Genomic DNA, 13,429 nt, shown 5'->3' with positions numbered 1-13,429 from the left:
CATTGCAACTTTGCCTTTCCTTCACATCTTTTCTATCTCCTGCTTTATCTTGTTCACCAGCTCCTGACGACTGTTTGGAGGTTTGTACAAAACTCCAACTATGGTTTTTCACCTTTGCAGTTCTTCAATTCTACCTACATAGATTCTACACCATCTGACCCTACTTTGTTTCTTACTATTTACCTTATTCCTTATACTGCATGCATTCAGATATAACACTCTCAGTCCCATATTAACTGTCCTTCTTCTCATTGTCATTCGGTTGTCCAGTGTGTTTGAACTTTAACAGCTTACTGAGTTCAGCAGTAAACTCTTCCTAGTAACTGCTGGTTATTGTACTTTTCCTACTTCAACTCACCAAAGAAAATGAATAAAAGTAGATTTTCACAGCAAAATGGATTTTAATTTCATAAATGCTTACATTTTCAATTATAAAGCATCTTTTTTCCCCTATAATTAATAGGAAACTATTTCTTGATTGAACATTCAAAATTCATTCATTTTGATTTTTCACTTAGATAAAGGAATTCAGATCAGATTTGAATTCAGATAATTTAAAATTTATTTTTTAAATAAGTCCTATTATTCATGAATTGCTAACTGTCCATGTATGTCATTCACTTGTGTCTTATATGCAATTTATTCACCCTATGACAGTGAAGCAACACTGGAATAAAGGATAAAGGATATGAAGTCCCAGACTTAGCTCAGCTGTGAGAAGCTGTGTTGCACCAATCAAAAATGTTCTAATTATATTTTCCCAATTGTGTGGTCGCAGGGGAAGTTATTTGAAAATTATTTGACTTGGCACCCTGGATGGGGAATTGGAAAATTGGCAGTGTTTTGTACTTCTGGAGTCCTTGCTGGAGATTCACATGTGTGCATGTCTAATGGCAACATTAATTTGACAATGATGCCTTTCCTGGCAAGATCAAATGATGGACATTCACTATCTAGGCTCATAGAGTCATAGAGATGTACAGCACAGAAACAGACCCTTCAGTCTAACTCGTCTATGCCGACCAGATATCCCATACAATTCCATATAATTGTATTATATGGAAAAGAAACCTTTCCTGTTTGGTTCCCTTAGAACAAACCATCATTACCTCTCTGCAATGTGCAACTGCTGGGCTTCTAATGAAAGTTTGCTTAATGTTTTCCACATAGCTTCAGTCTCTGATGACATTTCTAATGTTTCCAAGAAAGCAGTAGCTCTGAAAAAAAAATCAATACCTATAAGCATCACATTAAAAGAAATGCAGCAAAGTATTTTCCCATATATTGGGCAGAATTTTACAGCTACCAGCCAGTTGAGACTGAGAAGGAGTGGATCCCTCACACAGCCATAAACTGATGGAGAGTAGGACTTTTGTCCCTCAGTGAGGGTCCAACAGACCTGCTGATCAATCTAATCCTTGTGGCGCCAAGTGTTTATTAACTGATACTGCTGGGATTGCAGAAAGGAGAACAAAGGGCATCCAGTGGATTCCTGGTCAGTTGGAGGCCTTGAACTGGAATGGTTTAGCTGAATCTGGGGGTTGGGCAATGGAACTCCCAATTTGATGAGGTAGGTTTTGGCTTGAAAGCAGATTAAAAGGAAAGGGAGGTTGACATGGGAACATAGTGGTGCATTGAAATGGCAGGCAGAGGAAAGCTCTGGATAATTTTTGTGGACAGAGCTTACGTGTTCTGCAAAGCAGTCACCCTGTCTGCATTTTATGCATTCTATGGGCAGAAGTGGGTACTGCAGATGCTGGAGATTAGAGTCAAGGTTAGAGTGATGCTGAAAAAGCACAGCAAGTCAGGCAGCATCCGAGGAGTAGGAAACATTGACGTTTCAGGCAAAAGCCCTTCATCAGGAAAGGCTGATGAAGGGATTTTGCCCGAACATCGATTTTTCCTGCTCCTCGGATGCTGCCTGACCTGCTGTTCTATGCTTCAGTCTCCATCACAAACCCATCAACTCCCACAGTTACCTTGACTATATATCATCTCACCCTGCTTTCTGTAGAGACTCCACCCCATTCTCCCAGTTTCTCCATCTCCATCTGATGATGCCATCTTTCACGGGGTAGGGGGTGCTTCAGAAATACCTACCTTTTTCCTCAACCAAGAAGTCCTCACTACCGTCACTGGAAATCTGCTTACCTGTTCCCTTCCGCCTGAAGGACCAGCTTTAACATCTATATCACCTTTTCCTAGGTGCTCAGTTCTGATGATGAGAGATTAGATTTGAAACTTGAACTCTGTTTTCTTCCCAAAAATGCTGCCAGACCTGCTGAGTTTCTTCAGCAATTTCTGTTTCTGTTTCAAACCTCCTAAAGACAGCAGTCCACTTTTATCTTGCCCTTTTAAAACTCTGGAAGTAAACTGGCCTACTCACTTGTCCGATTAGTCATGCTAATTATACTATCGCATGGACAGCATATTATCAGGTTCAATTAGTTTCACAAGCTCAACTGACCCTGAATTATTTCAATGTGCCAGGCAGGCTGCCAGTTTTGACACCCACCAACCTTCTGCAAATACCACAAATGATTTTTTTTTTGGAATACATATCTGATATAAACATGCTACTTCATAATGCTGTGCAAATTGGAATCCTACACTGAATATCAATTCACTTTGATCTGACTATAATCAGAGGGACATGAGGATTCAGCTTTTAAAACAACCCCAAACATTCACAAAGTTGATTTCAAATATCAAGTTAGTGACAAATTAATGCTTAGTACTAACCTGTTATAATCTCCATCATCAATTGCTGTGCCAAATTCAATTAGCCCTTCATCCAGAGTATAAGAAATAGTATTCACCCCCTCAGTAACTATGACTTCTGTTTTACCATTACTGCGCTCCAGATCTACAATATCACCCTGGAGATAAAATAAACAAACGTAAAATGGTCAACTTGGAAAACATTTTAAAAATTTAATAAGGACAAAACACCAAGAAGAATTTTTATGGTTCACTTATTTCTTGTCTCTGTTCTTCCATCCTCACATCCCAATTTATTGCCTTGATCTTCCTGTCTGCAAATAGTTGGTGACTGCATGTAACTGGTTATAGCCCAACAGGTTAATTTGAAAGTACAAGCTTTTGGAGCACTGTTCCTTCGTCAGGTAGCTAGTGGAGCAGGATCATAGGGCACAGAATTTATAATATGTGATGTATTGAACAAACCTAGATTGCTATTAAGTGTTAATCACTTACAATGTGTCGCAAGTTTCAATTCATTAATATGTAAATCCCAGAACTTCTTTCAAGTCACATTCCTGAGATAACTTAAGGTTTTATTAAAAAAGTGACATCACAGCTCAGACAATGCATTAAAGGTGTGAGGTTAGAGTCTGTCTGTATTCCAACCTTGAGTCAGATTGGTTCTCTTTCCAAAGTAGGAATTTATAAAATGTCACATGGACTGACTGCCGACAGATTGTCTGATTTTTGAACAAAATAGAATGCATCTGCAAATATAAATCTGCAAATGCAATTTCACCCCATAGACTTCTGTGTGTGTGTATTTGCATGTGTGTCTGCGTGTGAGGGAGAGATTGAAAGAGAGACTGTGTGTGCGTGTGTGTATGGGAGAGAGGGAGTATCTGCCTGTGTGGGGGAGGTGTGTGTGTGTGTGTGTGTGTATGTGTATGTGTGCGTGTGTGTGTGTGTGTGTGTACCCATAAGGATGACCTTAACTGGGACCTTGGGTTCATGTCACACTACAGGTGACCCATTACACTATACACTCTCACACTGACACTCGCACACAAACTGTTACACACAATCACACTCTCACACTCATGCAGACCGTCTCTCATACGCATGCTCTCTCTCAGACACACACACACACACAAAGAAGTTTCAGAAATGACAGCCAGACTACTAAGACCCCTCGGAATCCTAGTAGCACACAAACCCACCAACACTCTCAAACAAAAACTAACAAACTTAAAAGACCCAGTACAATCCATGGACAAAACCAACATCATCTACAAAATTCCATGCAAGGACTGCCACAAACACTACGTAGGACAAACAGGAAGAAAGTTAGCCACCAGGATACACGAACACCAGCTAGCCACAAAAAGACATGACCCTCTCTCCCTTGTCGCCCTACACACGGATGAAAAAACCCCACCATTTCGACTGGGACAACACATCTATCCTGGGACAGGCTAAGCAAAGACATGCAAGAGAATTCCTAGAGGCCTGGCACTCCTACCACAACGCCATAAACAAACACATAGATCTAAATGCCATCTATCAACCCCTCAGAAAACGAACAGGAAATGACATCACCACAAACCCCAGGAACCCCATCCAGGAGAAAGATATAAATAGAAAGCAGGAGACAACAGCTTCGCTTCACTTGGAGGTCGCCACTGATGATGTTACCTCGCCAGGTAATGAAACGTCTGGATATCAAACCTACAGCTCAGCGAGCAAACCTACACCCTAAACTTGAAGAAGAAGCAGTGCTCCAAATGTTAGTACTTTCAAATAAACCTGTTGGACTACAACCTGGTATTGTGTGATTTATAACTTTGCCCACCCCAGTCCAACACCAGCATCTCCATATCATAGAGTCATAGAGACGTACAGCATGGAAGCAGACCCTCCGGTCCAAACCATCTATGCCGACCAGATATTCCAACCCAATCTAGTCCCACCTGGCAGCACCCAGCCCATATCCCTCCAAACCCTTTCTATTCATATACCCATTCAAATGCCTTTTAAATGTTGCAATTGTACCAGCCGCCACCACTTCCTCTGGCAGCTCATTCCATATACATACCACCCTTTGTGTGAAAACGTTGCCCCTTAAGTCTCTTTTATATCTTTCTCCTCTCACCCTAAACCTATGCCCTCTAGTTCTGGACTCTCTGACCCCAGGGAAAAGACTTTGTCTATTTACCCTATCCATGCCCCTCATAATTTTTAAAATCTCTATAAGGTCACCCCACAGCCTCTGACACTCCAGGAAAACAGCCCCAGCCTGTTCAGCCTCTCCCCATAGCTCAAATCGTCCAACCTTGGCAACATCCTTGTAAATCTTTTCTGAACCCTTTCAAGTTTCACAACATCTTTCCGATAGAAAGGAGACCAGAATTGCACGCAATATTCCAACAGTGGCCTAACCAATGTCCTCAATACTCTGACCAATAAAAGAAAGCATCCCAAATGCCTTCTTCACTATCCTGTCTACCTGCAACTCCACTTTCAAGGAGCAATGAACCTGCACACCAAAGTCTCTTTGTTCAGCAACACTCCCTAGGACCTTACCATTAAGTGTATAAGTCCTGCTAAGATTTGCTTTCCCAAAATGCAGCACCTCGTATTTATCTGAATTAAACTCCATCTGCCACTTCTCAGCCCAATGGCCCATCTGGTCAAGATCCTGTTGTAATCTGAGGTAACCCTCTTTGCTGTCCACGACACCTCCAATTTTGGTGTCATCTGCAAACTTACTAACTGTACCTCTTATGCTCGCATCCAAATAATTTATGCAAATGACAAAAAATAGATGACCCAGCACTGATCCTTGTGGCACTTCACTGGTCATAGGCCTCCAGCCTGAAAAACAACCCCCTACCACCACCCTCAGTCTTCTACCTTTGAGCCAGTTCTGTACCCAAATGGCTAGTTCTCCCTGTATTACGTGAGATTTAACCTTGCTAACCAGTTTCCCATGGGAAACCTTGTCAAATGCCTTACTGAAGTCCATATAGATCACATCTATCGCTCTGCCCTCATCAATCCTCTTTGTTACTTCTTCAAAAAACTCAATCAAGTTTATGAGACATGATTTCCCATGCACAAAACCATGTTGCCTATCCCTAATCAGTGCTTGCCTTTCCAAATACATGTACATCCTATTCCTCCAACAACCTGCCCATCACCAATGTCAGGCTCACCAGTCTATAGTTCCTCGGCTTTTCCTTACCACCTTTCTTAAATAGTGGCACTACACTGGCCAACCTCCAGTCTTCCGGCACCTCACCTGTGACTATCGATGATACAATACCTCCACAAGGGCCCAGAAATCACTTCCCTAGCTTCCCACAGAGCTCTAGAATACACCTGATCAGATCCTGGGGATTTATCCACTTTTATGCTCCTCTGAAATATGGACATTTTTCAATTTGTCACCATTTGGTTCCCCATATTCTATATCTTCCATCTTCCATGTCCTTCTCCACAGTAAAACTGATGCAAAATACTCATTTAGTATCTCCCCCATCTCCTGCAGCTCCACACATGGGCACTCTTGCTGATCTTTGAGGGGCCCTATTCTCTCCCGAGTTACCCTTTTCTCTTTAAAGTACTTATAAAATCCTATTTCCTTTATACTCTTCTAAGAATTCACTCCATTGCTGCCGTCTATACCCAACATATACTTCCATCTGTACCTTGTCCAAAACCTCAACTTTTCTAGTCATTCAGCATTCCCTGGACCTATCTGCCTTCCCTTGCACCCTAACAGGAATATACTGATGAAAGCCTCTGTAACACATGAGCAACATGGTCCAACTCTAATACTTGATCAGGTTCTGGATTCTGTATCAGTCAGCTTCCCCCGAATTTGTGATTCTGCTCATTCCTGAAGAAGGGCCTGTGCCCGAAACGTCGAATCTCCTGTTCCCTGGATGCTGCCTGACCTGCTGTGCTGTTCCAGCAATAAAGTTTCAACACTGATTCTGTCATAACCCTTAATATCAGAAAATGCTAAGATTGCAAGGTTTGATTGCAAGGATGTTGCCAAGGTTGGACGATTTGAGCTATGGGGAGAGGCTGAACAGGCTGGGGCTGTTTTCCTGGAGTGTCAGAGGCTGTGGGGTGACCTTATAGAGATTTTAAAAATTATGAGGGGCATGGATAGGGTAAATAGACAAAGTCTTTTCCCTGGGGTCGGAGAGTCCAGAACTAGAGGGCATAGGTTTAGGGTGAGAGGAGAAAGATATAAAAGAGACTTAAGGGGCAACTTTTTCACACAAAGGGTGGTATGTACATGGAATGAGCTGCATTAAAATAAGACATAATTCAAAATTAAGCACAGTGTTTAAGGAACTTTTGATTTAATAGAGCTTTGTTCTATTTTCTCCAAGTACAATTCTGCAAAATGTCCAAGTCTATATATCTGATTTACCAATAAAACACATCTCGGTTAAAAATTAAAATGATTTGATACTAAAGCATCAATAAAATATATATAAATAAAAATTTTAATTTCCTTGATTTTACATATTCTTTTCATTACCTTAAGCGGAAACATTGTAACTCGCTCTGGAGCATCAATATTGTACCAAACACAGAGATTGCCACGGTTCTGGGCCACAGCCACGTCACTGCCAGGAACCCACTGAACATAAGTGCAGTAATTCAGGACAGTTGTCTTTGCGTTATCTTCTACATCAAACAGATGGAGCTGTAGTACAGAAGAAATAATTATGCCATGAGTAGAATTTCTTTTATTCCTAAAAGTGTGTTTTGAGAAAATATTTAAAGTGGCAATTTGTAATGTGATCCAATAAGATAAACAGTGCATATTTAACTGATATTTAAAGTATTTCCCATACCACCACTTTTCTTTTTCAATTAATGGAATTTCATGATAAGTACTAATCTATGGGCTTTCTGTTAACTTGACTCTTCCCAACAGACATATATGTCCAACTGTGTACCTATAGTGGGCGGTACGGAGGGACAGTGGTTAGCACTGCTGCCTCACAGCGCCAGAGAACCAGGCTCAATTCCTACCTCAGGCAACTGTCTATGTGGAGTTTGCACATTCTCCCTGTTTCTGCGTGGGTTTTTGCCGGGTGCTCTGGCTTCCTCCCACAGTCCAAAAATGTGCAGTTTAGGTGAATTGGCCATGCTAAATTGCCCGTAGTGTTAGGTGAAGGGGTAAATGTAGGGGAATGGGTCTGAGTGGTTTGCTGTTCGGAGGGTCATTGTGGACTTGTTGGGCCAAAGGGCCTGTTTCCACACTGTAGGGAATCTAATCTATAGAATCAGCCAAAACATGGCAATGCACAAGTCTTTACTCATAGCAGCTGTAATTTACAACAATATAGAACCTGCCAAAGCGCCTGCTATATAAATATTTTAAATTTACAGATAATATCCCTTTTGTATATTCTAAGGTAAAATTGTGAGAACTTACACCAAGTTTTTTGTCCCTGAAAAGCAACTTGCGTCCAGTTTCATTCAATTCTAACCAGTCAATTTTTGTGTCGTGACTTATCGCAGCCAAATTATAACCAGTCAACAGATCCACTAGAAAGAAAATAAAATTATGAACTTATTTTATAACGTTTACATCAAGTTATTTCAGCATCAGATTACTTCCTTATGTGAAATTTTCTTCCAAATGGATTTCCAACAATTGAAACTCTGGGTGCAATTTTCCACTCCAGGTTGCTTAGAATTATAGATGGAAATGTGTTGCTGGAAAAGCGCAGCAGGTCAGGCAGCATCGAGGGAACAGGAGAATCAACGTTTCAGGCATTTGCCCTTCTTCAGGAATGAGGAAAGTTTGTCCAGCAGGCTAAGATAAAAGATAGGGAGGAGGGACTTGGGGGAGGGGCGTCGGAAATGTGATAGGTGGAAAAAGGTCAAGGTGAGGGTGATAGGACAGATTGGGGTGGGGGCGGAGAGGTCGGGAAGAAGATTGCAGGTTAGGAAGGCGGTGCTGAATTTGATGGATTTGACTGAGACAGGCTGGGGGGAGGGGAAATGAGGAAACTGGTGAAATCCGAGTTCATCCCTTGTGGTTGGAGGGTTCCTAGCCGGAAGATGAGGCGTTCTTCCTCCAACCGTCGTTTCGCTGTGGTCTGACGATGGAGGAGTCCAAAGACCTGCATATCCTTGGTGGAGTGGGAGGGGGAATTGAAATGTTGAGCTACAGGGTGGTTGGGTTGGTTGGTCCGGGTGTCCCAGAGGTGTTCTCTGAAACGCTCCGCAAGTAGGCGGCCTGTCTCTCCAATATAGAGGAGGCCACATCGGGTACAGAGGATGCAATAGATGATATGTGTGGAGGTACAGGTGAATCTGTGGCGGATATGGAAGTTTCCTTTGGGGCCTTGGAGGGAGGTGAGAGGGGAGGTGTGGGCGCAAGTCTTGCACCTCCTGCGGTTGCAGGGGAAGGTGCCGGGAGTGGAGGTTGGGTTGGTGGGGGGTGTGGATCTGACGAGGGAGTCACGGAGGGAGTGGTCTTTACGGAATGCTGATAGGGGAGGGGAGGGAAATATATCCTTGGTGGTGGGGTCCGTTTGGAGGTGGCGGAAATGACGGCGGATGATGCGCTGTACATGGAGGTTAGTGGGGTGGTAGGTGAGGACCAGTGGGGTTCTGTCTTGGTGGCGGTTGGAGGGGTGGGGTTCAAGGGCGGAGGATCGGAAAGTGGAAGAGATGCGGTGGAGGGCATCGTCGATCACGTCGGGGGGGAAATTGCGGTCCTTGAAGAAGGAGGCCATCTGGGATGTGCGTTTTTGGAACTGGTCCTCCTGGGAGCAGATGCGGCGGAGTCGAAGGAATTGGGAGAATGGGATGGCGTTTTTGCAGGGGGCAGGATGGGAGGAGGTGTAGTCCAGGTAGCTGTGGGAGTCGGTCGGTTTGTAGTAGATGACACGGACATCTACTACAAACCGACCGACAACACGGACATCTACTACAAACCGACCGACAACACGGACATCTACTACAAACCGACCGACTCCCACAGCTACCTGGACTACACCTCCTCCCATCCTGCCCCCTGCAAAAACGCCATCCCATTCTCCCAATTCCTTCGACTCCGCCGCATCTGCTCCCAGGAGGACCAGTTCCAAAAACGCACATCCCAGATGGCCTCCTTCTTCAAGGACCGCAATTTCCCCCCGACGTGATCGACGATGCCCTCCACCGCATCTCTTCCACTTTCCGATCCTCCGCCCTTGAACCCCACCCCTCCAACCGCCACCAAGACAGAACCCCACTGGTCCTCACCTACCACCCCACTAACCTCCATGTACAGCGCATCATCCGCCGTCATTTCCGCCACCTCCAAACGGACCCCACCACCAAGGATATATTTCCCTCCCCTCCCCTATCAGCATTCCGTAAAGACCACTCCCTCCGTGACTCCCTCGTCAGATCCACACCCCCCACCAACCCAACCTCCACTCCCGGCACCTTCCCCTGCAACCGCAGGAGGTGCAAGACTTGCGCCCACACCTCCCCTCTCACCTCCCTCCAAGGCCCCAAAGGAAACTTCCATATCCGCCACAGATTCACCTGTACCTCCACACATATCATCTATTGCATCCTCTGTACCCGATGTGGCCTCCTCTATATTGGGGAGACTGGCCACCTACTTGCGGAGCGTTTCAGAGAACACCTCTGGGACACCCGGACCAACCAACCCAACCACCCTGTAGCTCAACATTTCAATTCCCCCTCCCACTCCACCAAGGATATGCAGGTCTTTGGACTCCTCCATCGTCAGACCACAGCGAAACGACGGTTGGAGGAAGAACGCCTCATCTTCCGGCTAGGAACCCTCCAACCACAAGGGATGAACTCGGATTTCACCAGTTTCCTCATTTCCCCTCCCCCCAGCCTGTCTCAGTCAAATCCATCAAATTCAGCACCGCCTTCCTAACCTGCAATCTTCTTCCCGACCTCTCCGCCCCCACCCCAATCTGTCCTATCACCCTCACCTTGACCTTTTTCCACCTATCACATTTCCGACACATCTTTTATCTTAGCCTGCTGGACAAACTTTCCTCATTCCTGAAGAAGGGCTAATGCCCGAAACGTCGATTCTCCTGTTCCCTAGATGCTGCCTGACCTGCTGCGCTTTTCCAGCAACACATTTCCATCTCTGATCTCCAGCATCTGCAGACCTCATTTTCTCTGCTTAGAATTATAGGAAATGTGATAACTTAATTGAGCTCGAGTTAAAAATCATATTCCTGCTGTTGAAATCAACTTCTGCAATTAAATCCTCCTTTCTTAGGTGGTGAGAAGCCTCTATTGTTGCATTTGCAACATATTAATTATACAACTTGCTAAAATTAACTGACGTTCCCCAATTACCTTCTCCTCAATAGAGATACTTGACACTTCAGAAACTCAACTGCAGTCTAAGTGTGTGCCTGTCAACTTTGCTCTAACTTTACCAGTTAGAGTGAGTATTTAGCTTTGGCTTCCTCTCCTGAGATATCTGGACGGTCCCTGACTTCACTTCCACTGTAACTTACATATATTAAAGTTGATCTTTCTCTGCACCTTCTCTGTAGCTATAACACTATATTCGACATTCTGTTCTATTACCTCTGATATACTTATGTAAAATATGATTTGCCTGGATAGCATGCAAAACAATATCCTTCACTGTATCTCAGTGTATGTGACAATAATAAAACAAATCAAACTTGCACATTTGCAGTTGACATCCTTGCAGACCAAGGTAGGCTGTGTTCTTGGCCTTGTTCTTCTCAAATGGAGAATGATAACACTCCAGCTATAGTTTCACAGATAACATTTTTGGAGACAAGATCAAACACTAGCTTTTGTATTGGAATAGCGTTGTAGGGCAGAAGGAAAGGCAGGCAGCTTGTGGATTACTTTACCACAGAAGGCAAGGCAAAAGCATAGTAAACAGTGAAGTGTCAATATGAAATGGCAGAGTTATAAGCTGATGTTTAGAACAGTGCTGCATCAATGTCAGAGATGGTGCATGTGCCAGCAGCTTATATTGAAAACACAATGCATATGTGTGAAGAGCATGGACCAGCATTAGCAATACACTGACTGTGATACAGTGAACAGTTCTATTACCTCATGCACTTTAACATTTGACACAAGAACTATTTTATTGCAGATATGAGAGTCACATTAGGGGATCTACTCAGTGATAAATATTATGAATTACCCTACATCTTATATAAATTTATAAAATCATGAGAGATATGGATCGGGATAATGGCCAAGATCTTTTCCCCAGAGTAGGGGAGTCTAAAACCACAGGGCATATGTTTAAAGTGAGACAGGAATGATTTAAAAGGCACCCATGGAACTTACTCATGCAGAGGGTGGTGCATGTATGGAATGAGCTCCTAACGGATGTGGCACTGGCTGGTACAATTACAAGAAGTAAAAGGCATTTAGATGATTACATGAATAGGAAGGGTATAGAGCAATATGGGCCAAATGCTGGCAAATTGGACTCAAATAATTTACGATATCAAGTTGCATGGACATGCTGGACTGAAGGGACTGTTTTCATGTTCATAACTCATCCTGGCTGTTGGGGGAGATGACACATAAGATGCCTGCAGCCACAATATGATGCTATCGTGGATGAACACCAGTATGGACCAGTTGTGTCACCTGTTTCGATCAGGTAACTTTATTTCTATCCGACTACAAATATGACAATATCAATATTCCATTAGACAGAAGTATTATTCTTTCTGTTGATAACTTTCACCACCATGCAATTTATAATTCAAAAAATGAAGTGACTCATGAAGTTGAAATGCCCCATCATAAAATTAAAGTTTTTGTAAACTTACCAAATTTAGTACTATAAGAGAATTCCTACATTATGGAAGCAGGTCGTTCGCCCATCAAGTGCACACTGTCCCTCCAAACAGCATCCCACTAAAGCCATCCCTATACCCCTGCATTTCTATGGCTAATCCACTTAGCCTGCATATTCCTGGACACAATGGGCAATTTAGCATGGCCAATCCACCTGACCTGCACATCTCTGGACTCTGGTAGGAAAACACACAGGCACAGGGAGAATGCACAAACATATTTTGAATAATAATATTTATTATAACTGAGCCAGGTTAATATTTTGAATCTGTCACTTTGTTGATTTATTCGTAAAAATGTTCTTCCCTACTTATTATTGCAAGTTTAAGAGGTGGTAATGGCCTAGTCATAGTATCGCTGGGCAATTTTCTGGGTTTGAATCTCACTATGGCAGAAAGTGCCATTTGAATTCAATATAAACCAGGAATTAAGAGTCTAATAATGACCATGATTCCTCTATCAATTATTGTAACGACCCGTCTGGTTAACAAATGTCCTTTAATGAAGGGAACTACCATTCTTACCTGGTCTGGACTGCAGGTGACTCCAAACCCACAGCAATGTGGTTGATTCTTAACAGCCCTCTGGGCAATTCGGAATGGGCAATAAATGCTATTCCAGCCAGAGATACCCTCATTCCATGAATAAATAAAAATAAAAGCACTTTTGGTGTCAATACCAAGCAAAGATTTATAACCTGCTAGTGACACAAAATAATACTTCTAAGAAAAATGGTCTTCAAAAGTCTTTGAAGTTATAAATATCACTGCAAACCTCGTTTTTCAAACTTGTAGTTAGAAACTTATTTTGGTCCTATTTTGAAATAACTGCAGTTGGA

The 13,429-nt window shown here is 43.2% G+C and overlaps 1 protein-coding gene across 2 annotated transcripts in view; it reads right to left on the bottom strand.

Annotated features, from left to right (window-relative positions):
* The window catches only part of ift172 (intraflagellar transport 172), a 291,193-nt gene that overhangs the window by 180,254 nt on the left and 97,510 nt on the right, over positions 1-13,429 (bottom strand). For both annotated transcript variants that reach the window (XM_043682226.2, XM_043682236.2), the window contains 4 exons: positions 8,168-8,280; positions 7,262-7,429; positions 2,743-2,879; positions 1,110-1,217 (listed from right to left, as the gene is read on the bottom strand). In XM_043682226.2, the coding sequence (XP_043538161.1) occupies positions 1,110-1,217; positions 2,743-2,879; positions 7,262-7,429; positions 8,168-8,280 (526 nt within the window). The remainder of the gene's footprint in view (positions 1-1,109; positions 1,218-2,742; positions 2,880-7,261; positions 7,430-8,167; positions 8,281-13,429) is intronic.

Source organism: Chiloscyllium plagiosum, unplaced genomic scaffold (genome assembly GCF_037043375.1).
Source record: "Chiloscyllium plagiosum isolate Xiang-an unplaced genomic scaffold, Cpla_swu_hap1 HiC_scaffold_3, whole genome shotgun sequence".
Lineage (NCBI taxonomy): Eukaryota > Metazoa > Chordata > Chondrichthyes > Orectolobiformes > Hemiscylliidae > Chiloscyllium > Chiloscyllium plagiosum.
This window is presented reverse-complemented; position numbering and strand designations above follow the sequence as displayed.